The sequence below is a fragment of the Narcine bancroftii genome, chromosome 2, assembly GCF_036971445.1.
Source record: "Narcine bancroftii isolate sNarBan1 chromosome 2, sNarBan1.hap1, whole genome shotgun sequence".
In the NCBI taxonomy this organism is placed as follows: Eukaryota; Metazoa; Chordata; class Chondrichthyes; order Torpediniformes; family Narcinidae; genus Narcine; species Narcine bancroftii.
Window position 1 is genome coordinate 88,213,967 of NC_091470.1, and position 24,229 is coordinate 88,238,195.

General features: G+C 42.3%; 1 protein-coding gene across 8 annotated transcripts in view; it reads left to right on the forward strand.

Moving 5' to 3' along the window:
• The window catches only part of LOC138753873 (spectrin beta chain, non-erythrocytic 1-like), a 264,090-nt gene that overhangs the window by 99,582 nt on the left and 140,279 nt on the right, over positions 1–24,229 (forward strand). For all 8 annotated transcript variants that reach the window (XM_069917405.1, XM_069917410.1, XM_069917411.1 and 5 more), the window contains 7 exons: positions 8,704–8,855; positions 12,497–12,670; positions 16,299–16,390; positions 16,525–16,605; positions 18,743–18,858; positions 20,164–20,276; positions 22,159–22,346. In XM_069917405.1, coding sequence (XP_069773506.1) covers positions 8,704–8,855; positions 12,497–12,670; positions 16,299–16,390; positions 16,525–16,605; positions 18,743–18,858; positions 20,164–20,276; positions 22,159–22,346 — 916 coding nt within the window. The remainder of the gene's footprint in view (positions 1–8,703; positions 8,856–12,496; positions 12,671–16,298; positions 16,391–16,524; positions 16,606–18,742; positions 18,859–20,163; positions 20,277–22,158; positions 22,347–24,229) is intronic.

Sequence of the window (24,229 nt, forward strand, 5' to 3'; positions counted from 1 at the left end):
ACTAATACTCTTTACAGTGGCCACATGTTGACTGAACTGATGAAGAATGGTTGATTTAATCTCCTAATGATCAAAACTGAGCTAATTGCCCATTTCCTGTGGTAATTAATGGTTGAACTCGCTTTGAATGCCCCACCTTTGTGCTACTTCACCCAGTGTTATCAATAAACCACTGGGAGCAATAGGGCTTGAGTTGAATCTTCCTCTGCATTAATTGATTTGGGGTTTCCCCTAATGCGGTAGTCCACGACTACATATGGATCTTGGAGATCGTCAGCTGTAAAGGGGGACTTTGAAGGCAGGACTTGTTTTAAAGAGCCCCTCTCAGTTAAACAAAAATGCCTGATCTTTGCACTATAATGTGGGTGTAACAACATACAACAGATTAGATGTTCCACGCCATCTGATCGATTTGATTTCCAAATATTATACATTTGCAAGCTTTGGTGTTGATCATTTTGCTCTGAATCACGGTGTCTGGAGATTTTGATGGATGGATATTTTTTTGGCCTGTGTTTTCACTCAGCTCGACATATCAAGAGCAGATATTCATCATTTTCAGCCTAGGGTCCATTTGTTTTGTTTCCAGGTATGGTGGCACTTATTGCATGACTAAAGTTTAACAAGACAGTCTTTGCTGATCTTTCAATGCTTTCCACCCAATAGTCAATATTGAGTTATTTATACTTCCTCCAAGCTAGTTGACCCTTTTTTTAAAAGTCAGATGATGCAGAGGTGTAGCAGACAGCGTGGAAGGTTTTCAAAGCATGCATTGGGGTCTAGACCAGTTGTAAAAATGGGCTGCAAAATGGCAGATGGAATTTAATGCAGACAAGTGTGAGGTGTTGCATTTTTGAAGGACAAACCATTATGTGATAAATGGTAGGACACCGAGGAGAGTGGTAGAGCAGAGGGATCTTGGAATAAAAACACACAATTCCCTGAAAGTGGTGTCATAGGTGAATAGGGTTGTAAAGACAACTTTTGGCATATTGACCTTCATGAAGCAAAGTATTGAGTGTAGGAGTTTGGATGTTATGAATCAGAATCAAGATTCATTGTCATGAACATGTCATAAAATTTATTGTTTTCTGGTAGCATCATTGTGCAAGCATTTATATACACCACCTTACAATAAAAAAAATGTACATGATAAAGTAAGGCAGTGTCTTTGGTTCATTGATTGTTCAGGAATCTGATGGCAGCGGGGAAGAAGCTGACCTTGTGCTGCTGAGTGCTCGTCTTTAGGCTCCTGTACCTTTTCCCCAATGGTAGCAGAGTTAAGAGGGCATGACCTGGGTGGTGGAGGGTCTTTGAGGATAGAGGCTGTGTTTTTAAGACATTGTCTTTTGTCGATGTCCTCAATGGAGTGAAGTCTGGAGCCTGTGATGTCGCAGGCCGAGTTGACAACCCTCTGAAGTTTTTCTCTTGTTCTGAAAGTTGGCACCTCCATACCAGACAGTCATGCAACCGGCGAGAATGTTCTCCCACCTGTAGAAGTTTCTGAGAGTCTTGGATGACAAACCCAGTTTCCTCAGACACCTCTCAAAGTATAGCCACTGGTGAGCCTTCTTTGTGATTGGATCAACATGGAGGCTCCAGGACAGATCTTGGGAGATGTTGACACCCAGAAATTTGAAGTTCTTGACCCTCTCCACTACTGAGCCCACGATGTGGACTGGGTTGTGTTCCTCTGACTTCCTCCTGATGTCCACAATCATCTCTTTGGTTTTGCTAATGTTGAATGGAAGGTTGTTGATGTGACACCACACAACGAGCTGATCTATCTTCCTCCTGTACTCTTCCTCATTGCCGTTTGTGTTTCTGCCGACAACTATGGTGTCATTGGCAAACTTGTAGATGGCGTTGGAATTGTGTCTGGCCACGCAGTCATGGGTGTATTACAAATAGAGTGGAGGGTAAGCATGTATCCTTGGGGTGCACCTATATTGATGTTCAGTGAGGAGGAGACATTCCAAATCGTACTGATTGTGGTCTTCTGATGGGCATGTCAAGGATCCAGTTTCAGAGGGGAGTGAAGAGCCCCAGTGTTGGTAGCTTCTTGACCAGCACTGAGAGAATAATGATGCTGAAGGTTGAGCTGTAGTCGATGAAGAGCAGCCACATGTATGGTGTGCAGTTTTGGTCACCTAACTGCAAAGTTATCAATAAGATAGAAAGAGTGCAGAGAAGATTTACTAGAATGTTGCGGGACTTGAGGAAACTGAATTACAGGGAATAGCTAAGCAGGCTAGGAATTTATTTCCTGAAGCGAAGAAGAATGAGGGAGATTTGATGGAGGTTTACAAATTTGTGAGGGATATAGATACATTAAATGAAATTAGGCTTTTCCCATTAAGGGTGAGTGAGATACAAACCAGAGGTCATGGGTTAATAGTGAAAGCGGAAAAGTTTAGGGGGAAAATAAGAGGGAACTTCATACACTTTAAACAATCCCTTACTAATCACAGAGCACCTCTGGCATAGGGAATTCTTAAAGTGGTAGTGGGTGGAAAGAAAAAGGTTGAGAACCACTGGACTTTAAGCTATCACTCAGCAGTCTTCTGTTGAAAAGGTTAAAAAAAATTTCGGAAAATGATTCTTGGAGATTTTAAGTAACCTGCAGTTGGACTACATTTTGATTTGGTTAACAACTGAACACCAGATCTGGTGGTGGATGGGAAGGGAAAGTTTATCCTTGACACCAGGGCCATTTTTCAGTTCTGTAAAACACAGTCTCACTTTTCCTATTATTTCTCCTCCATCACCAGCAGGACAGAAGCTCCACGTGAGCCAACACCCTGCAGCATGTAAATGATGAGGAAGCAGTGTGTGATCTGCTGCATGAGGTTCTCTTCATTCAACTGCAGTACCCTTGATCCATTGCAGTCCATTCTACTTTGGCTTTAAACAATATGGCATGGCATGGTTGGTGTCATGGTTAGTGCCACGCCTTTACAGCGCCAGCAATTGGGACCGGACCATGTTCTGGAGCGTGGGCTTTCTCCGAGGGCTCCAGTTTCCTCCCACTGTTTGGTATAGGTAAATGGGCTGCATGGACCCGTAGACCGAAGTGGCCTTTAACCATGCTGTATGCCTAAATAAGACGCAATCCACTGAAGAACATGGAGTTAAACTGATTCTGGAGTTGAGTGCAATACCGTGAACAAACTTGCTGGGAAAACTCAGTGGGCCGCACAGCTTCCTGTGGATGCTGGGTAAACTGCTGAGTTTCTCCAGCACTTTTGTGTGTGGCCATTGACAAGCATCCAGTGTTTGCGTAATTTTCCTCAACTCATTCTCTACCCTGAGCTCTCTTTTCCAACTCTGGTCTCAAGTTCATTGTCACATGGATCAAGCTTCAGTGATGAAGTTTGTTCTGCAAACAGACCAGTTAGACATCTCATGCAGAGTACAAGTAAGTCACAGAACAAATGTTCAGGGAGGGGGAGAGAGAGAGAGAGAGAGAGAGAGAGAGAGAGAGAGAGAGAGAGAGAGAGAGAGAGAGAGAGAGAGAGAGAGAGAGAGAGAGAGAGGAGAGAGAGAGAGAGAGAGAGAGAGAGAGAGAGAGAGAGAGAGAGAGAGAGAGAGAGAGAGAGAGAGAGAGAGAGAGAGAGAGAGAGAGAGAGAGAGAGAGAGAGAGAGAGAGAGAGAGAGAGAGAGAGAGAGAGAGAGAAAAGGATATGTTGGCACAGAGTAAAAGCAATGGTATTTTGCGATTCTTGAGGTTTATTCAGGAGTCTAACGATGGCAAGAAAGAAACTATGGTCAGTGCAGCTATGTTACAACTCTAGTTGCACTAAGGAAGGCAAGAAAAAGCAGCTGTTACAGCATTCCTGCTAAGTTGTGTGTGCGCACAACTGGTCTGTGTGCACACGTGCATGCGCTCAAATGTGCACTCAACAGATCATTTGTGCATGCGCACATCTTAGAGGGATCACTGGTTACAGACATGTCCACTGCAATTCCCTGTATGTCAAGTATCCTGTTAGTCCTTGCAATGGGTCACCACGATCACCAGGATGTAAAGGGTAGCTAATGTTTCGGGCCTGGGCCTTTGGTCAGGTATGGGACCCAAACCCAGTATATTGGTCATCCTTTACTTCTTATGCATTCCGAATGACCCATTGAGTTTCTCCAGCATGTTTGTGCACTGCACTCAACCCCAGCACCTGCAGACATTCTTGTTCAACTTGTGCGTGTGATGCATGTGACATTTTTGTGGAGTTTCATAGAGGAAATAATCACAAAAGACGGAAGTTGTAAAACTACCAGGCTTTTATTAACTACAGACTGGAACAGCATCAACCTCATCGACTGATCGAGGCAGAGAGAAATGAGCAGCAGGCAAAGGGTAGGATTGTCCTCGGGAAGCATGTCCAGCCGGCAGCGGCCAATCATAGCACACGTGTTTAAATGTGAATAAATATTGAATAACAGGACTGAAAATTAGCCAATCTGTACAGAAACTGTTTCCACAATCATAGGGTACTTACCCACGATACTGTATTTATATATATCAGAACGGAGTGAAGCAAGTTAAGTGCTTGTTCAGGATGGCTACATTACACAATACAAGGTCCAGCAAGCATGGGGTAAGGAAAATGAATCAAATGGCGATGTGCCAGATCTATTGACTGTGTTGGTTACAGTTGAGGAAAGATGAATTCCTGATGCATTTTCCCTGTAAATAAATGTAAACGTTTGTGTCAATCCCAGTCTTATTAAAATATTAATTCCCTTTTAGTTTGGCTCTCTGAGCTCTGCACCAGCTTATTTGAAAGAGTCACCGAGTTCTTTGACCTCACTCAGTGAGCCCGTAAGCATGTTACACGGCCAATGGGTACCCAGAGAAAGCATTAGAAACCATGCTGAAGATGCATCCCATTTGTTCTATGACTAAGGTCAGGAATTGAGTGTGCAATTAAACTCTGATATAAAATGGCAACATTCAATAGATTGTTTGCATGAAGAGCAAAGATCACAATTTTAGATGCAACGTCATGAAAGTGGCAGAAGCTTCAAGTGTCTGGATGCCGATAAGAGACTATTCCCATCGCCCTTCCTCACCTCCCACTTCCTCCCCAAAGAAGAGATGGAGTTGCAGTCGGGAGTTAACGAGTTGTGTCACTGAGCAGCTGAAGAAGGCATTTGCCAACCTCAGCACCGGCTGCTCATTTTGCATCACCACGCCTCTTGTCCTTGAAACTGCCCACACTTGGAGGCGACCATAGGCAGGAGGACTGACACATGACATTGCTCCTTGTCTTAGGCCATTGTCTTTTAGCCACCAGGATTTGATCCACCACATTGCAATGGAGACTTCTTAACCATTTCCAGACAGGGAGCGGAACCTGGTGGCATGAGGGAAGGAGGTGGAACAAGGACTCTTCCAGGGGAAAAGTTTTAAAGCCTGAAAATAAAAATTTTGAAAATAATTTACAGAGACATTAAACACTCTTGCAACTACCTGCAACATGTTGGGCATGACTGGGAGAGGAAAGAAGACAGCAAAAACCAAGTTAACAGTGAGTAAAGGAACCAAAGAAAATGGATAATTTACGGCCTACCTTCACAGTGGATCCTGGGGCTCGGGTTCCGGAACCTCCACGGACGACGCAAGTGATGTCGGCCTTCCTGATGCCGGTAGCAGCATCATCTCCCCAGGGAACCGGGTAAGATGGTGCTGGAGCCATGCAGATCTCTCCCGAGGTGTATCAGAACATCATGTGCATGTTCGCAGGGTTACCCGTCCACACATGCTCAGTCAGGAACAGCAGGCTTCGGAATGGATACTTGATAATCATCATTCCTAGTGCTGGTAGAATGGAGGTACTACACCTTGGGACAGAGCTGTCAGAAACACGTGTCTTTTTTGGACAGGTAGTGATACAGAGGAAAAGAAGACCAAGAGGAATCAGATGAAGATGAAGAATTAGAAGAAAGTCAAAGTGTAATTATAAAGAATCTTCCTTCATTATCGATAGGATAATTCGAGATGTTAAGAGAAGATGTACAGAATATTAGAAGTGATGTGAAAGATGTCAGATCTGCTATGATGAAGTATGCTCCAGAAGTTAACAAAGTGGAATTGGATGTGCAGATTGTTAAAAATGATGTGGATATTTGCATGGACAGAATCGAGAAGTTTGAAACTTCTGACAATGTCTGGGATATTCAGAGAAAAGAATTGCTGGAAAAGACTGATATAGTGGAAAATAATAGCAGACGTAATAATATTAAGATCATTGGTCTTAGCAAAGACTCTGAAGGTAATGAGAATCCTGTGGCATTTTTTTTTCAAAAATGGATTCCTAAAGTTCTAGGCGAAGAAAACTTTCCTAATAGAATTAAATAAGAGAACTTACAGAGCCTGTAGGAGGAAACCACTACCAAGCCAACCACAAAGGCTGTATTAGTGAAATGCCTACGTTATCAAGATAAAGAAAGAATTTTAAAAGTTGCGGTTCGAAAGGCAAGACAAAATAAGGGACCTCTGATAATCGATGGGAATAAAATTTTCTTTTATGCTGATTTGAGTAAGGTGGTGGTGGATAGAAGAATTCAATCCAGTGAAGGCAATTCTTTAGAAGAAAGGTTTTAAGTTTACGTTAGGACACCCAGCCACATTAAAGGTGTTTCTAGATAACAACCAATCCGTGGCAGCAGAAGAAGCAAGAGTTTTCGCAGAATCTCTTCCTTCAATTAAAGAAGATCATCAGGGAGCAGGAGGTATAAGTCCTCAACAAGAAATGCAAAGGGAGGTGATACAGCTTACACTTAAGAGAGCTGTACCCGTTACAGGTTTCAAGCTGCCAACAGTTGTAGACAAGTCTGGAAAAACAAAGCCGAACAATTATAATCGATGATGACCAAGTAAATGCTGACTTGGAAGCAGCTGCTGAAAGACTGTTTTGAATATAATTGATATTTTCTTTCCCCTGGGGGGGGGTGAATGTTTGATTCCTTGCTTGCCTTATCTGTCATGTGTCATGTTGTGATGGGAGCCACAACATGTATGTTGGAGGGGGGGGGGTGTAGTGCTGTTTATTTTTAATACAGCATTTTGGATTTTTAATCTATATATTTTTTCTTTCTTTTTCGATATTTTTCTTTGGGACAGAGATATTCACAGGAGTTGCTTGTGTTGGATGATGGAGATCTGGAAGGGTGGGACTGGAAGAGATTTAGATTTTGAAATAATGTAATAAAACATTAAATTGTCTTAGCTTTAATGTAAATGGGCTTCATTGTCCCATTAAAAGAAAAAAAAGAATTTATGCTTGTATATCAAAGATGAAAATTGATATAGTATTTTTACCAGAAACTCATTTGACTGAAAAAGAACATTTGATATTAAAAAGAGAATGGGTTGGTCAAGTGGTGTCTTCATCCTTTAATTCCAAAGCAACAGGAGTAGTAGTATTAACAAAGAAAACATTACTGGTGAAAATTCAAAGTGTTATAACAGATCCTCTGGGAAGATGTGTTTTGGTTCATTGTCAAATTTATTCTGAATGTGGACACTTATGAGTATCTATGCACCAAATGTAGTTGATGAGAATTTTATACATGATGCTTTTTTACCTTTGTCAGAGTCACATGAAAAATGTCCGGAGTTGTATACCACTTGAGAAATTACATAGTTTAAGAGAAAAATATTATATATTTTGGAAGATATGTAGCCCTTATTTACAAAATATGGGTATTACTATTTAAATGAAGCTTTGACATTCCCTTCTCCTTAAGGTCTCCGTATATTATAAGAGATTTTAAAGTCATCGCCCCCCCCCGCCCCGTTGAGGGTCTCTTGACCTGTTCTTACCCTCGTTACTTTCTTCTTTTGTAAGGGTTAGAGGTGGGGAAGGGAGTGGTATATGGGTGGGGGCTTCTTATCTTTTTCTTTTATATACCACATAAATTTGTATTGTTTTGTATTATCTTTAATTATATGTTTTATTGTGTGGTTTTAAACTAATAAATTAAAAATAATTCCAGACTAAGGGAGTCTGAGACAATTCAGGTAGCAGCAACACTAGGGACAAAACAATGGCAGACATCGCAGAAAAGAGACCACTCATGATGCAGCAGCCCTAGATCACCAGGAACGATGCTCTTGGCTCAGAACATATGCAAACACCAAATATAAAACTAAAAAAACTTCCGCTTTGATGTTTCCAAGTCAAGGGTATTGCCATCTGATTGTACAAGTACAACCCGACGAAACAGTGTTCTCTGGTCCTCAGTGCAACCAGACATAACGCACATACAGACAAACAATGCATATGCAAGACAAGTATTTTATCTATACAAATAAATATATATTGCTTTGTATATAGGAGAGTCTTGGATGGTTAGTGTGAGCTGTTCCTTTGGTTGTTCAGTATTCACACTGCCCATGGGAAGAAGCTGATCCTCTGTCTGGTGGTGTCGGCTCTGATACTCCTGTATCTCTTCCTCAATAGGAGGTGGATTTTGCACGCCTTCTTCAGACAACAATCCCAGTAAATCATGTCGCTGGGGGGGGGGGGTTGAGGGAGACTCAAGTGATTCTCTCTGCTTGGAGTTGTTGCAGAAATAATGATGGAATTGATTGAAAATAGTTTCTCTCTGGTGCAGCGCAACTTAAATTTGAAACATTTGGTTCTGCCGCCAAGTATTAAGGCAGCAAACAGTAAACTGATGAATTAATTATTTTCACAGACGAACGTGAAGTTGTGCAGAAGAAAACCTTCACCAAATGGGTGAACTCTCATTTGGCACGTGTGACTTGCCGCATTACTGATCTGTACATGGATCTCCGGGATGGCCGCATGCTGATTAAACTGCTGGAGGTTCTTTCGGGCGAGCAGCTGGTATGTTCCATAATACAATGGAATGCACGGTTTGTGATTTGGCCTGTCATGGAGTGTTGACGGTTGATTTCCACATCAGAGTAATTGAGTTCAGAATCCCACAGCAAGAAATTATAATCTGTGTCCCCTTCCAAAGCTACTTGTGCAGCTGTAGTTCAAAACTGCTCAAATGATTGTGCAGCAAGAGAATTGAAAAGTACATATAGATAATATAACTGCTGCATCTTATAACAATCTTATCTTTGCAAAACATGCAAGAGTTACATTACACCTATTTTGCATCTCTTTTTTTTTATTAACCATCCTCTAACCAGGGCATCATAATGAAGGTACTGGGCTCCAGTGTTTAAGAAGGGGCAGCGAGAAAGCTTGATGGCTGTCAATGTCAGGGACTCAGAGATCCTGCTGAATTTAATGGGATTTTACAAAGTTTCTCCTTAAGCCTAGCAGTCAGAAAAATTATTTGGCTGGTCTGTTTCATGCAAGAAATCATTCCTTGTGAATCATCTGCAAGAAATGGTGGGTGGAGCGAGATGTAGCATTGGCAAGAAGGGAGGCCACAACCATCTTTATTTTTTTATGTTTTATTTACAATTTTACATCGTATGACATTAGTTATAATATATTGATACAAACATTATATAATTGAATAAAGGCCCTCCCCCAACCTCCCTCATCCACCCAACTAACACCCTCCCTTCTTCCCTACCCACCCACAAAGAAAGAAAGAAGGAGATCTTCACTAAGAGGAACAATAATCAACTTTTTAGCTGCGGAGATGGAGACACCCACCGGGGCGGACTGAGAGATTAAATTTTAATGCCAAGAGTTTTTAAATATGGGCTTCATATTTTTACAAAGAAATTATATTTATCCCCTCAAATTATGTGTTATCATTTCTAAAGGAATACAGGATTTCATTTCAATATGCTATCTTTGCATTCCTAAAACTAAATCAAATTTCCAAGTAATAGCTAAACATTTTTTTAGAAACAGCCAAAGCCAAACATAAAAATTCAATTTGATGCATAGTCAATCTCAACCCTAAAGCAATTTGTTTAATATCCCCTAATCAAAGTAACATTGGATCAAACAGTAAAACTTACTTTTAATACTTTGCTCCAAAAACAATTTAACTTGTAACCAAAAATTCTAGAACAAAGTCAAAGTCGAGTGGAAAAAAGTACCTATTTCTTGTCCACATCTAAAACATAAATCTGAAGAAATTAATTCAAATTTCTTTAATTTCTGAGGAGTTAAATACAATTGATGTAAAAAAAAATCATATTGTACCTGTCTATATCGTACATATGTAACCGTAGTCATACTATCCTTACACAAGTCTATTTAAATCAAATTCCCATTTCATTCTTAATTTATGAATATTCAATTTAGGCATTTTATTTCATAATAACTTATACATCTCAGAAATACATTTATTTGATTCTTCCTTAGTAAGCAGATTGCTTAGGTAATTTTAAATTATGGCCTAATTTCTCCAACAAAAAAGTTTTAACCTGATAATAACAAAAAAAACAGTATTATTAGGAACTTGAAATTTCTCCTTCATTCGATTGAAAGATAAAAACTTCCCTGCTTCAAAACAATCTTCAACGTTTTAAATCCCCAATTGATGCCATATTTTCAAAAACTGATTATTAACAGTAAAGGGAAAATATTTATTCAGATATAAAGGTACTTTTGCTGAAATGTTTCCCTTCCCACCTATCTGATCATCACTTTTATTCCATATTTCAATTAAATATTTCAAAATTGGGGGATCTATACCAGTTAACAATTTTGAATTCCACTTATAAATAAATTCGGCCATAAACCGCATCAACCATCTTGCACCAACACTTCATGCATGTCCCATGAAAAATTGCATTGACAACTATTAATTTGAAACCTGGCTCCCAATTCCATCCATGCACAAATGCTGGAGGAACTTGGGGGACAGGCTGCATCCATGGAAGGCAGTAGACAATCGATTTTATGGCTCTAAAGTGTCTATTGAAGTGGTTTTGAACCTTTTTCTTTCCACTCACATACCACTTTAAGTATTCTCTATGCCATCGGTGTTCTGTGATAAGTAATCAATTGCTTAAGGTAGGATGTGGGTGGAGAGAAAGAAGTTTGAAAGCCACTCTTTTAATCATCCCTAATTGACTCGTTATGTGCACGGTTTCAGGAAATGGGCCACTGACAATTTTTCACAAGCAAAATATTTCAATAACAATTGGGTCTAGAGCAGTGATTCTCAACCTTCCCTTTCCACTCACATCCCACCTTAAGCAATCCCTTACTAATCACAGAGCACCGATGGCATAGGAATTACTTAAAGAGGGATGTGAGTGGAAAAATTGAGGACCACTAGTCTACAGCTTTTCGTGGACACCTCCTGACCTGCTGAGTTTCTCCAGCACTTTGTGTTTTCCTAGATGGTCTGCATCTACGGACCATCTTGTCTATCTCCCAATTTCATCAAACGTTAATGTATAGGTATGTGCACACAAACATAAAACACTACCATAAAAACAGCAACAGGATAGCCTCAACAAGTTGGATAAAGCTTCATAAATTCCACCCCCCCACCACCCGATCCCCTGTTTGTCCGTTGATAGGTGTTTGACATTGGAGGGAAATTGGGAAATATTGGAAGTGCTGGATAGAGTGGACACGGAGGAGACGTTCCCAGAAGCAGGAGAATCTAGGACCAGAGGTCACAGCCTCAGAAATAAAGGACATTGCTTTAGACCAGGAACGAGGAGAGTTCACTTCAGCCAGAGGGTGGTGAATCTATGGACTTTATTGCCATGTTATTGGGTAGATATAAAGCAAAGGTTGATACGTTGAATACTTGCCTGCAATGGGATTTAAGAGTTGGGAAACCTGAGATCATAAATGGAGGTAAGGGGAAAGATAGGAGGAGTGAGGTTCATGTGAAAGTGTTGATAGACTTCATTTCATTTCAAGCTGAGACGAAGAAGATCATTTAAAAGGGATAATTACCTGTGAAAATGTGAATGGGGGTCGGGGGGGGGGGGGGGGGGAAGGGTGTGAATGCTGCTGTATGAGAACTAAATTTCCTCCTTGTGTTTTCATGTCTAAATGCGCATGAAAACTTCTCTTGAACGTCCAACCGAGAAAGTACCTTAAAAGTCATTAGTCCTACGTTGAATTTACCAGGAAGCTTTCAGAGAAAAGTACTGCAATCAAGGAGCTGATGGCCCTTCGATTAGTACGGGTGGCAAGGGTTATGGAGAGAAGGCTGGGAGGGAAAAAACATCAGCCATGATTCAAATGGCGAGGCAGAGTTGATGATCCTAATTCTGCTCTTGCATCTTCTGGAATTATCGTCACATTGGAAATGAAAGAATAAGGAGCAGGATTTAATAGCTGAGATGAGAGTAGATATCTCTGCCTTTGGGAGTGATAGGAGCAGGGAACAATAGACACAAACTAGAGATGGAAGGCGGGGATGGGAGGTTGAATGAAACGAAGGGGATTCAGGGTTTGTACACAAACACACGGAGGAGGTCAGCATTCAGTGACTGCTTGTGTTCTCAATTAACGACATTCAAGGTGCATTGCATCGAGCTTAAATGCTCTACTGATAATGTTCTTATCTAACTCATCAGCCAAAGCCAACCAAAGGTCGGATGCGTATACATTGTCTGGAAAATGTAGACAAGGCGCTCCAGTTTCTCAAAGAACAGAAGGTGCACCTGGAAAACATGGGCTCCCACGACATTGTGGATGGGAGCCACAGGCTGACACTTGGCCTCATATGGACCATCATTCTTCGCTTCCAGGTAACAAGGAATACAAATGGCCTGTTTTGGGCTGTGGGATGAGACATCCAATTCTCTTGCTAACAGTAGGAAATTAACAATTTTATATTTGTTTTCTGAACCCTGCTTTTTGCATCTTAGAAGGCAAGTCTGAACCAGTGTCATTTGTAAATCAGCTGTTATTCCCTATCTTCCCACTCTGCGTCAGACTTGCTGTACTCCCTAAAGAGTGTGATAGAGGAAAATTCTGCACCGCCCTGCTGTTGGGCTAACTAGGAGCAGCAGGTGCACAGCATGGTAAAGGTCACATACAATCAGGTTGGAGTATGTAGTCCGGGGGGAGAGGGTGAAGGGTCTGTGATGACAGAGAGACCGACGAACAAGACTGGGGTAGATCAGATCAGGGAAGTGCTGAAGCCTGGAAAATGGGGGCCATAGGCAAGGAAAGGGGAATGGGACTCGAGAGGGAACGATGGAAGATGGGAAACTGGCATTTGGTGGCAGAGATGAACGCTGCCAGAGACTGAGACAGGGCACAGAGTAGAGTGGGAACTTGTGGGCAGAGGGGATAGGAGGTTGAATGGAGATTGAAAACTGGGAGATCTGGGGTTTTGCATCCAATTACACAGAGGGATAGAGGGGGAAATCGGTATTCTTGGCAAAGCCACGAACTTCAGTGGGACACAAATACAAACTAGCCAATGGGTGAGTGAAGCCCGTGGGCAGAACAATACTTGCCGCAATGGGGCTTAAGAGTTGGGAAATCTGAGATCATAAATGGACGAAAGGGAAGAGATGGGAGGAGCGAGGTTCATGTGAAGGTGTTGATAGATTTTTTTCATTTCAAGCTGAGATGAAGAAGATCATTTAAGAATGGGATAATTACCTGTGAAAGGAGTAAAGTATGATGTGAATGGGGGTGGGGTGGGGGACGGTGTGAATGCTGCTGTATGACAGAACTAAATTTCCTCCTTGTGTTTTCATGTCTAAATGCGCATGAAAACTTCTCTTGAACGTCCAACCGAGAAAGTACCTTAAAAGTCATTAGTGCTGCTTTTAATTTAGCAGGAAGCTTTCAGAGAAAAGTACTGCAATATTGGAGCTGACGGCCCTTCAATTTGATTATGTTTGGTTCGTGCTGGTTGGTTTGACACTGTGAGTCCAAGTGCACCCCTTCAAGTATTGTTAATTAAGTTTCATTAGAATCATATTTAATATTGAAAGGGGGCAGAGAAGATGTACTCGGATGTTGCCTGGACTTGAGGAGCTGAGTTACAAGGAGAGGTAAAACAAGTTAGCACTCTATTCCCTCGAGCATCAGAGAATGAGGGGGAGATTTGATAGAGGCAGAGATAGACGAAATGCAGGCAGGTTTTTTTTCCACTGAGGGTAGGTGAGGCAAGAACTGGGTTAAAGGTGAGATGTTTAGGTGGAACATTAGTGGGAAATTCTTCATGCATGGTGAGGAATGAGCTGCCAATGGAAGTGGTAAATGCAAGCTTGATTTCGACAATAATAAAAATTTGGATTGATACATGTATGGGAGGAGCATGGAGGGCTATGACACGGGGACAAGGCAGAATAATAGTTTGGCACAGAGTAGAAGGGCCAAAGGGCCTATTTCTGTGCTGTGGAGTTCTCTTGTTCTAAGTTCAAGATCTGTGCTGCCACCTCACCTACTCAGCATTTTCACAGAATGACTGGATGGAAAGCTCCCGAGCAGCATTTACAAACAATGCAAACAAAATGCAGCTCTGCTTCTCCTTTTTCAGATTCCATCCCAATATTTACTTTCTCCACTTGAATCCCTTAGTTTTTCTCCCTCTCGCTCACTCCACCCTCATTTTCTACTCTTCTCTCATCTCCATTCCTCACCCTCTCCCCTACTCTTCCTCTCCTTTTTTCAGTTCAGTTCATCTATCTGGCTTCTTCCTTTCAAAATCCTCTCTTTGCTGAACTCCCTTTGTTCCTCCATCTCCTCTCTACCATCCATTGTTTTATCTCCAACTGCTTTGGTTCAAGTATATTGTTATCTGACTGCACAGGTACAACCAGACGAAACAGCGTTTCTCTGGGCCATGGTGCACAAGATGGCACTATCACCTGAACCTCCAGGTTCCCGGACAACTCCTCCTCAGAAGAGCCAGCCAGGCGTACACCGCCTGGTCCAGACACCCTGTCACAACTGAACAGACCTGCCACGGGGTCTCTTCCTCGGCCACTGGCAGCACCCGACATCTGGAAGACTTGACCGCACAGTAGGGGCCAGGCCACAGGAGACCAGGCCTAGTCCGTGCTGCTTCTTACTCACCTTCACCTTACTTCGCCGCTCTTCTCAGCTTCCCATTTCCACAGCACTACCATCCAATCTTCAACCTTTAAAATTTGAGCACGGCACTCCACTTAGAACATTTCGTAGCATCACGGTCTGGAGAGGACTCCCAATCTATTCTCTGTAATCCAACTCATCATTGTAGCCAATGGTGCCAACTACAGTTGTAGCATCCACAAACTTGATGATTCTGTTTGCACTGAGTCTGACTTACATTTCCCATCTCCATGATCTACTCTTCCCCCCTCCCTCATCCACTCTTCCCCATCTCCATGATCCACTCTTTCCCCCTCGCTCATCCACTCTTCCCCATCTCCCTCGTCCACTCTTCCCCCTCCCTCATCCACTCTTTCCCATCTCCATGATCCACTCTTCCCCCTCCCTCATCCACTCTTTCCCATCTCCATGATCCACTCTTCCCCCCTCCCTCATCCACTCTTCCCCATCTCCATGATCCACTCTTCCCCCCTCCCTCATCCACTCTTCCCCATCTCCCTCGTCCACTCTTCCCCCTCCCTCATCCACTCTTTCCCATCTCCATGATCCACTCTTCCCCCTCCCTCATCCACTCTTCCCCATCTCCCTCGTCCACTCTTCCCCCTCCCTCATCCACTCTTTCCCATCTCCATGATCCACTCTTCCCCCCTCCCTCATCCACTCTTCCCCATCTCCATGATCTACTCTTTCCCCCCTCCCTCATCCACTCTTCCCCATCTCCCTCATCCACTCTTCCCCCTCCCTCATCCACTCTTCCCCATCTCCCTCATCCACTCTCCCCTCCGTTAAACTGAACTTTCCCTCTCCCTCATTTAGGCCTCATCCGGTTTTTCCCCCCTTTCCTCAATTTGCTTCCCTTCTCCCTCACCCGCTGCTTCTTCTCCACCCTCTCATAAACACTTTAGATGCTACCTTCACTAATGGTTTCAATTGCAGTTTGCAATACTGTAACAATTGGAGCACACAACAAATTGCTGGAGGAGCTTAGTAGGACAGGCAGCATCTGTGGGGCAAAATGATGTTAGCGTTTCAGGTCTGAACCGTTTATCAAGATATCTTGAGCTGAGATGTAGACGGACCATTTCTACCCACGGTAGCTGCCTCACCTGCTGAGTTCTTCCATCAGCTGGTTGCTTGCTCAAGCTTCTTGTCTCTTCACTGTCGAAATTACATTTGTTTTAATTTTCCTAAGATTTAACTGGACATTTGAGTATAGCTACCTTTTTGGTTGAAATAAAAGTTCGGGATTTCTTGTGGATGTGATTAAAATATCATTCTCATCTATTTTTGAAATGGCTGGTCATCAATCTGCTCTTTCAGATCCAGGACATCACTGTAGAGACAGATGACTACCGTGAGACTCGGTCAGCAAAGGACGCCCTTCTCCTGTGGTGTCAGATGAAAACAGCAGGGTGAGTTATTACTGCTTCATTTCCCTTTTATTTATCCTCTAATGCAAACTGCTGGAGCCTTTGATCTGAACTCTTCAAAGACAAAATGTTTTTAAAAAATCATAATGAAAGCATATCTTTTTTTATGATCCTAGATATCCAAATGTAAACATTAGAAACTTCACCTCAAGCTGGAAAGATGGACTGGCTTTCAATGCACTTATCCACAAGCACAGGTAATGTTACAGATGAGGGGTTTATTGTCCTAGACAGTGCACCATGTGCACCAGAATTCTTACTTGCTACAGGTGAACAGGCATTTGGTAAAAATACAGCTACTAAAACAACTTCAATAACTGAATTAAAAAGAAAAAATTAATAAAAAAAACAAAAAAATGTGAGGCTTGCTCTGTGACTGAGAATGAGAAAATGATCCATCAGGATCATTTCAATATACTTAAAAACACTTTAAATATGTGAAGCTTGTCATCTATAAAGCCAAGTTCACTATTTTGGTGTTCACAGCATGTCACATTGAAAGGGAAGCAGGTATTGGTAGGCCTAGATCTCCGGCCTACAGTTTCTTTGAGTACAAAGAGATGAAAGGTGTACACCATAACAGGAAGGAAATGGCATACTCCGTGACTCTTAAGAAGTGATCAAATGCGGACATGGGATAATCATGGAAAGACCTATCAATGACAAATTGTATTTGTTCAGTTTGGAAAACTGCAGAAGTTGTAGAGGTGGACCGTTTCAGAGAATTTCTGAAAAAAACATCTTCCAGGAGATCCCATGGATTCGACTGAACAGGAAATAATGTTTCCATCGCTTGAATTTAAAAGCCTTCTTTTAAATTGAGATTTATTCCCTGTGGTGGAACAAATAATCCAAGATTCCTCTTAGATATAATTTTTGCCTGAGATTATTGTATGCTCTCTTTTACTTGAACAGTTTTGTCCAACTCTGGACCAAATATGATGTATGTTCATTATTATCTCTTTATTCAGTTAATGATGCCCTGGGTTTAAGACTAGAAATGTTCTTGAACATTTTATGGCATTATCTATCTGTAGAGGAAATGCATAAGACATCAAAAAGTATTTATTACTGGACATCCTTCCATGCTCTGGGTGGTCAGGGGTGAAGTGTATGTTAATTTACACAAAATATTTTTCTCATACCAGGTTTTCATTTGATGGAACAAACTTAATTTTATGTTTATGCTTGACTTTATACTTGAAGAAGAGGCAAGATGAAGATTTTTAGTTCAAACTTGGCCTGAGCTTCCTTCAATTGGTCCCTGTTGCCAGTGGGATGCTCACCTTTCATATTTTGCAGCTGGCTATGTGATTGTGTAGAGTAGGGGCACCCAAAGTAGTCGATATCGACCCCTGGGGGTCGATATGGACCATCCAAGGGGTTGATAAATGCCAGGGGGTTGATTGAAATAACACCTATGGCAGTGTTGGCCAACCTCTTGCGAGAACTGCCATGTTGCATTTGACTTTGAATTCATTTAGAGTGAACGGGAGGACGGAAAGAGGAATGTGTTCTATGTTTTATACTTGAGTAATTGTTGAATTTTTGGGGGCAAAAAAGGAAAGATTGATTTTTACTTGGGTCAAACCTTTGACTTCATGAGTACCTGCGACGTTCAAGACGTCCATCGTGAGCTCGGAGGGCTGGGACAAGGTGGTAAATTCATGATCGGGATGTCAGTAGATCAGATAGGTGGGGTGGCTGGGATGAGGATCTGCGGTTGGTAGTTCAGATGGGCAGGCGTCGGAGCTAGGATCCGCAGTCAGGAGTTCGGATGGGTAGGCAGCAGGGATCAGGAGTTGGATGGGTGGGCGGCTGAGGCCAAAAAATGGGATCGACTATTACTGGAGTACATCTAGTACCTCTATTAGCAGCCCCCCCACCTGTCCAAGCACAGCCCTACCTCCTGTCCAGTGCCAGGGGGGTTAATGAAGAATCAAGTATTCCTTGAGGAGGCCAATGGTCTAAAAGTTTGGGGACACTTGGTGTAGAGCATGGAAAAAAAAAATCAGAATCACTGTAAAATGGTCCTGGACAACTCTCTGTGGGCAGGGAAAACATTAAAGTCTGCGTGGTTGAAGTAAAAACACAATGCTGGAGAAATTCAGCTGGTCAAACAGTGTCCACATCTTGATAAAGGGCTCAAGCCTTTACTACATAAAGTATTTTGACCTGCTGAGTTTCTCCAGCTTTGTGTTTTTACTTTCCATGAGCATTTTGGCAAAACACTCAGAATTCTATGAACATCCATGATTAGTTTGATTTGATAATTTAAAAAAAGCCATGCCAACGGTCAGAGATACATATGTTGTGTGTCATTTCTTTCTTCAGGCCTGATCTGATTCAGTTTGACAAATTGAAAAGGTCTAATGCCATGCACAATTTACAAAATGCCTTTGACATCTCAGAAAAGTATTTGAATGTGACCAAGCTGCTGGATCCTGAGGGTAAGTTTCATTGACCATTCCATTCCATCTGTATATGATTATATCTACAGTGTATAACATAGAGAGAGAGTGAGAGAGAGAGAGAGAGAGAGAGAGAGAGAGAGAGATCTATAAATATATCTATCTAGTGCACACACATGCGTGTGCACACACAATCGCCCCCTACACACACACACAAACACCCACACGCTCACACAATCCCCCCCACACACAAACCTGCACACGCACACACAATCCTCCCCCCGACACACACACACAATCCACACACACAAAACCCACACACACACAAGCTCCCCCACACACAATCCATGTACACACACACACAAATATATATGTTATATTTTTGTCTGTGTGTGTGTGTGTGTGTGTGTGTGTGTGTGTGTGTGAGTGTGTGTGAGAGAGAGAGAGAGAGAGAGAAAGATAATCAAATAAGCTTTGGAGATGTGAAGCCTGGAATGGAAGGTCAGTTCCCCATTCTGGTGTTCACCTCATATGTCACATTGGAAAAGGAGGCCCCATGAAAATCCTACATTTTCTTCATGTCCAAAGAAATTAATGGTGTTTTGACGAAGACTATTAGTTTAGGATTGCTGTGAAATTGATTGTATTTGCAATGTTGTGATTATATGATGCAAGGAGTCATTTTTTTCTGAATGTCATTTCAATATAGCTCTAGATATAAAAACTGTGTCCTGCAGCCAGTTCAGCAATAGTGACTCCATTTCCGTGTTTGCAGCTGGAATTCTTGGCACTAACTCAAGGACAAGTTTTTGATTCCCAACCTGGCATTTGGGGGATTTAAATTTAAGTTACTAAATGTCTTGGCAAGTATGAAAGAAACCAGAATGTAGCCAAACCCTACCAGTTTCACAGGGAAGGAAGTCTGCTATCCTTACTCTGTCATAGATGTGAGTGCAGACCTTCCAATAAGGTTGATTAACTGATCACTTCAGGGGGCATTTAGGAGTGCATAATAAAAGGTATTTCTCAGGATGACATGTCCCACAGATACTTATCTTTAATCTCTGATTCCTTGCATGAGCTGACAGACAGTTTCCTCCTTTTGCAAAATTCTGATTAACTTGCTTTTCCTCTCTGACCACAAAAATAGAGATTTGTTCATTGTTATCCGAGGGGCGTGTGCTTTTGGTTCAATTAGTCATTTTGACACATAGTTGGACACATGCAATTAGCCTCGTTGTGTGATTGACATAAAATTGTGGAAAGCAGGATGAATTTTCACCTCAACAAGTGATCTTTAAGAAAAGAGTAGTCATTTTTTTCCTCCATTTCTCTCCCATCCAGATGTATTTACAGAGAATCCAGATGAGAAGTCAATCATTACCTACGTGGTGGCATTTTACCATTACTTTTCCAAGATGAAGGCATTAGCAGTGGAAGGGAAGAGAATTGGCAAGGTTTGTGTTGTGAAAAATTGCCTGTTTGGGTTACAAGCTGGATCCAAGAAAAAGTAATACTGGAATACTGATGAGAAATTGATCACTTGAAACATTCCTATGAGTTGAGATTTCTGTTAATTTGTGGAAAAACTCTTGCTGTTTAAGACACCGGAGGGGAGGACTCAAGAAACTGGATTTTTTTTCCCCCAGTTGTAATTTTAAAGTTGATCAACTCAAGGAGAATAAAACACAAAAGTCTGTAGACACCGTGATTCAAGTAAAAACACAATGCTGGAGATACTCAGGAGGTCAAACAGTGTCCTTTGGTAAAGATGCATAACCAACATTTTGGGCTTGAGCCCTTCATCAAGGTGTGGCAAAAGCCCTTGATAAAGGGCTCAAGCCTGAAACGTTGGTTACACATCTTTATCTTTGCTATTCAAAGTACACAGTTGGACCTGGTGAGTTTCTCCAGCTTTGTGTTCAATACAATGAGACCTTGGTAGAGGAGAATAAACAGAAAACATTTCCACTGCAGGAAACAGATTTAAGATATGACAAAAGAACAAAAGAGGGAAGAACGTTTTTTTCCAGTGCAAGGAATGCAAAGTGCACAGGCTGAATTGGCAATAGAAACAGGTTTAGAAACAATTTTCAAAAGTGAATGGATAAAGAAAGAAAAATTTCAGGACTGTGAGTAAAGAGAGTAGAACTACTTGCAGTTTCCATTATTTACAGATTCTGACCTAACATTTTCTGTGCCACTCTAAACAAAGCCACTAACTCGCTTTTTCAAAAGAGGGCAGGAAAGGATATTGAGGAGACTATTATCAGGATGTTGCCACGGAGAAGTTGGACAGACATGGGCTGTCGGAGCTTTGGAAATTGAGGGGTGACCTGATAGGGATTTATAAGATCGTGAGAGACATTGTGGACTGTCAGAATCTTTTCCCCAGAGTGTAAACGTCACAATACTAGAGGACGTATGTTTGAGGTGAAGGAGTGGGGTGCGGGAGAGTTTAGAAGAGGTAAAATTTTATTTACAGGACGGTAGAAGCCGATTCCGGCCATTTCAACCTGTGCTCCCAATTACAACCAAATTAACCTACAACCCCTCACGTTTTTGAAGGGTGGGAAGAAACCAGAGCAAAAACCCCACACGGATACGGGAAGAACATACAAACAATGCCAGACTCAAGCCTGGGTCGCTGGCGCTGTAATAGCGTGGTGCTGAATGCTGCGTTAACCGTAATGCTGCGGGATGACTTGCTTTATACAGACTGGTTTGAGCCTGGCTGCCAGGAATAGTGCTGGAATCAGATCTAACAGTCGTGCATAAGATGCTTCCAGTTAAACCCATGCATATGCATTCAATAGAGGGATAAGTATGATGTGGAAGTAGCAGAGTTTTAGTTTAATTTGGCCTCATGTTCAGTGCAGAAATGTGGGCCTAAGGGCCCATTCCTGTGTTGTAGTGTTCTGTGTTCTAAGTACATAGATTATGAATTAGGATGTGCGATAAAGAATGATCAAACACCTTTATAAGAGTAGATGAGTTGTCAGCTATATGTGCTAAAATCAAGTTGATTGACTGTAAGAAGCACCACAACACTTACACTGGGCTGGAAATCCAGGATGAAGCTCTAGTTCACAGGTTTCAGCAGATTCTGGTTCCACAAGAACCTATGTTATGTTACCAGCATTTATGGGACAAAACTATGGACTGTTTTTCAGGGGAACCCAATCCATTGCAGTCTATAACTTTATGGTCAACATGTAAAACCAGCAATACCCTCATCACAAGATTAGATTAGATGAAAATGAAACTTTCCCCTGTGTCTCAGAATGTTTACCAAGTGCTCAAGATATGTCTCTTTACCCAGATGTTGTACTTCACCAGGTTTTGGACAATGCAATTGAAACCCAGAAAATGATCGATAAGTATGAAGAACTGGCATCTGACCTGTTGATGTGGATCGAGCAAACCATCATCGTCCTCAACAATCGGAAGTTTGCCAACTCACTGACTGGAGTGCAACAACAGCTACAGGCCTTCAACACTTACCGCACCGCGGAGAAACCTTCCAAGTCAGTTGGAGAAAGAGCGATCCTCTGTGCTTAGCTCACTGATGCTAATTCCTATGTACTTCCTAATAACCCTGACAAATTTGAATGACCTGTGATCTCCTTGTACGGTTATTGAGAATAGATTGTACAGGGATTCTGCATTGTTTACCAACAGTTCACAATTCAATTTGCTATCCAATTGTACAAGTACAACCTGAGAGAACAGCGTCTCCTGTCCACAGTATCAAACAGTGCAAAGCACGCGTACAGACATAACACACATATACAGACAAACTACATATACACAGTACAATTTCCCAAACTGATTCCTGGGACAAGAGGTTTGTCTTTCAAGAGGGCCGGTTTGCATCTGTATTGTGTGGCGATCAGAAGAACAAAGGGGTGTTCTGACTGAGACATAGAATTCTGAGGGGACATGAAGTCATTGAATTTTTTCCTGAAGAGGGAGAGTATTGAATGAGAAGACATGGTTACAGGGTCAGATTCCTTTATTATCATGACATACAAAATTCGTCAAATTATTGCCTGTCATAAATACGCACAAAGTGCAGCGAGACTAGTCCAGCCCCTACACCAAAAAGATAAAGAGAGGTAAGAAAGAGTCCCTTCAGAGTCACTAAGTATCTGTGGATTCGCCTTTTGTGTTCATTATCATGCAATTTCCCCAAGTACAACCTGACGAAACAGTGTTCTCCGGTCCTTGGTGCAAAAACATGCAGACCCACAACCAGACACAACAGACCAACAATACATATGCAGGTCGAGTATAGATATAGAAAAATGACTAAATAAATATTGGTTAGTAAAGATTAGCATCTCGGTTAGTTAATGTGAGCAGTTCCTTGGTCGTTCAGCCTTTTTACTGGCCGAGGGAAGAAGCTGTTGCTCATCCTGGTGGTTCTGGCTACTCCTGCATCTCTTTCCCGACAGGAGCAACTGAAAGATGCTGTGTGCGGGGTGGTAGGCTCCTCAATGATTTTGCACACCCTCTTCCTTCCGTAACCTCTGGAGACTCACAGCCTCCTGTCTGTTCCAGTGGTGATCCTGAACTGGTGCCAAACCTTTGATATGATTAGAAAGCTGTCAGTGCCCAAAGCCCTGTGGAAGTTCTTCTTGCTCTTGGCATCCTCACAGATCCCGGTCCTCACAATCCAGTCTCCAGCAGCCCAATGCCCCATGTGAGCTGGTGTGAGCCCCTCAGTCATCTGCATCCAGCAGCCCATGGCCTGGTACAAATCCCTCAGTCACCTGCTTCCACGACCTGGTGTGAGCCCCTCAGTCATCTGCATCCAGCAGCCCATGGCCTGGTACAAATCCCTCAGTCACCTGCTTCCACGACCTGGTATGAGTCCCTCAGTCACCTGTCTCCAGCAGCTCACTGCCTGGTGTGAGCCCCTAAGTCTCCAACTGCTGCAGTGATCCTCGCTGGACCAATGCCATGGACACCTTCCCTGTAGGTCCTCGCCCAGTGATTTAAAACTGAAATGCTTAAAAATTTTCTTTCACAATAGTGTATCTCTGGAATTCTCTACCCTAGCAGGTGAGGGGTTCATCGCGGGAGCTATTTCTGAAGGAGGTGAATAAATGTTTGAATGAATGAGGAGCTGAGGCCAGCATTGATCAGCCATGATCATATCAAGTGGTTGGGCAGGTTTCCAGGGCCAGGTGGTCTGCACCTTCTCCTAATTTCTGGTGTTCATATGAACTCCATGTCACGGGCCTTCTGAGGGAGGGACAGGCAATCAACGATTACCTAGCGTACAACATACAACGAGCCGCTCAACCGATGGAGAAAGGCTGTGGCAATTCTTGCCCTCTCAGTCGTCCTGATGATGGGATGTGTGAAGGACCCATCAATATGTGTGTGTTTCTGGTTTGGTTAA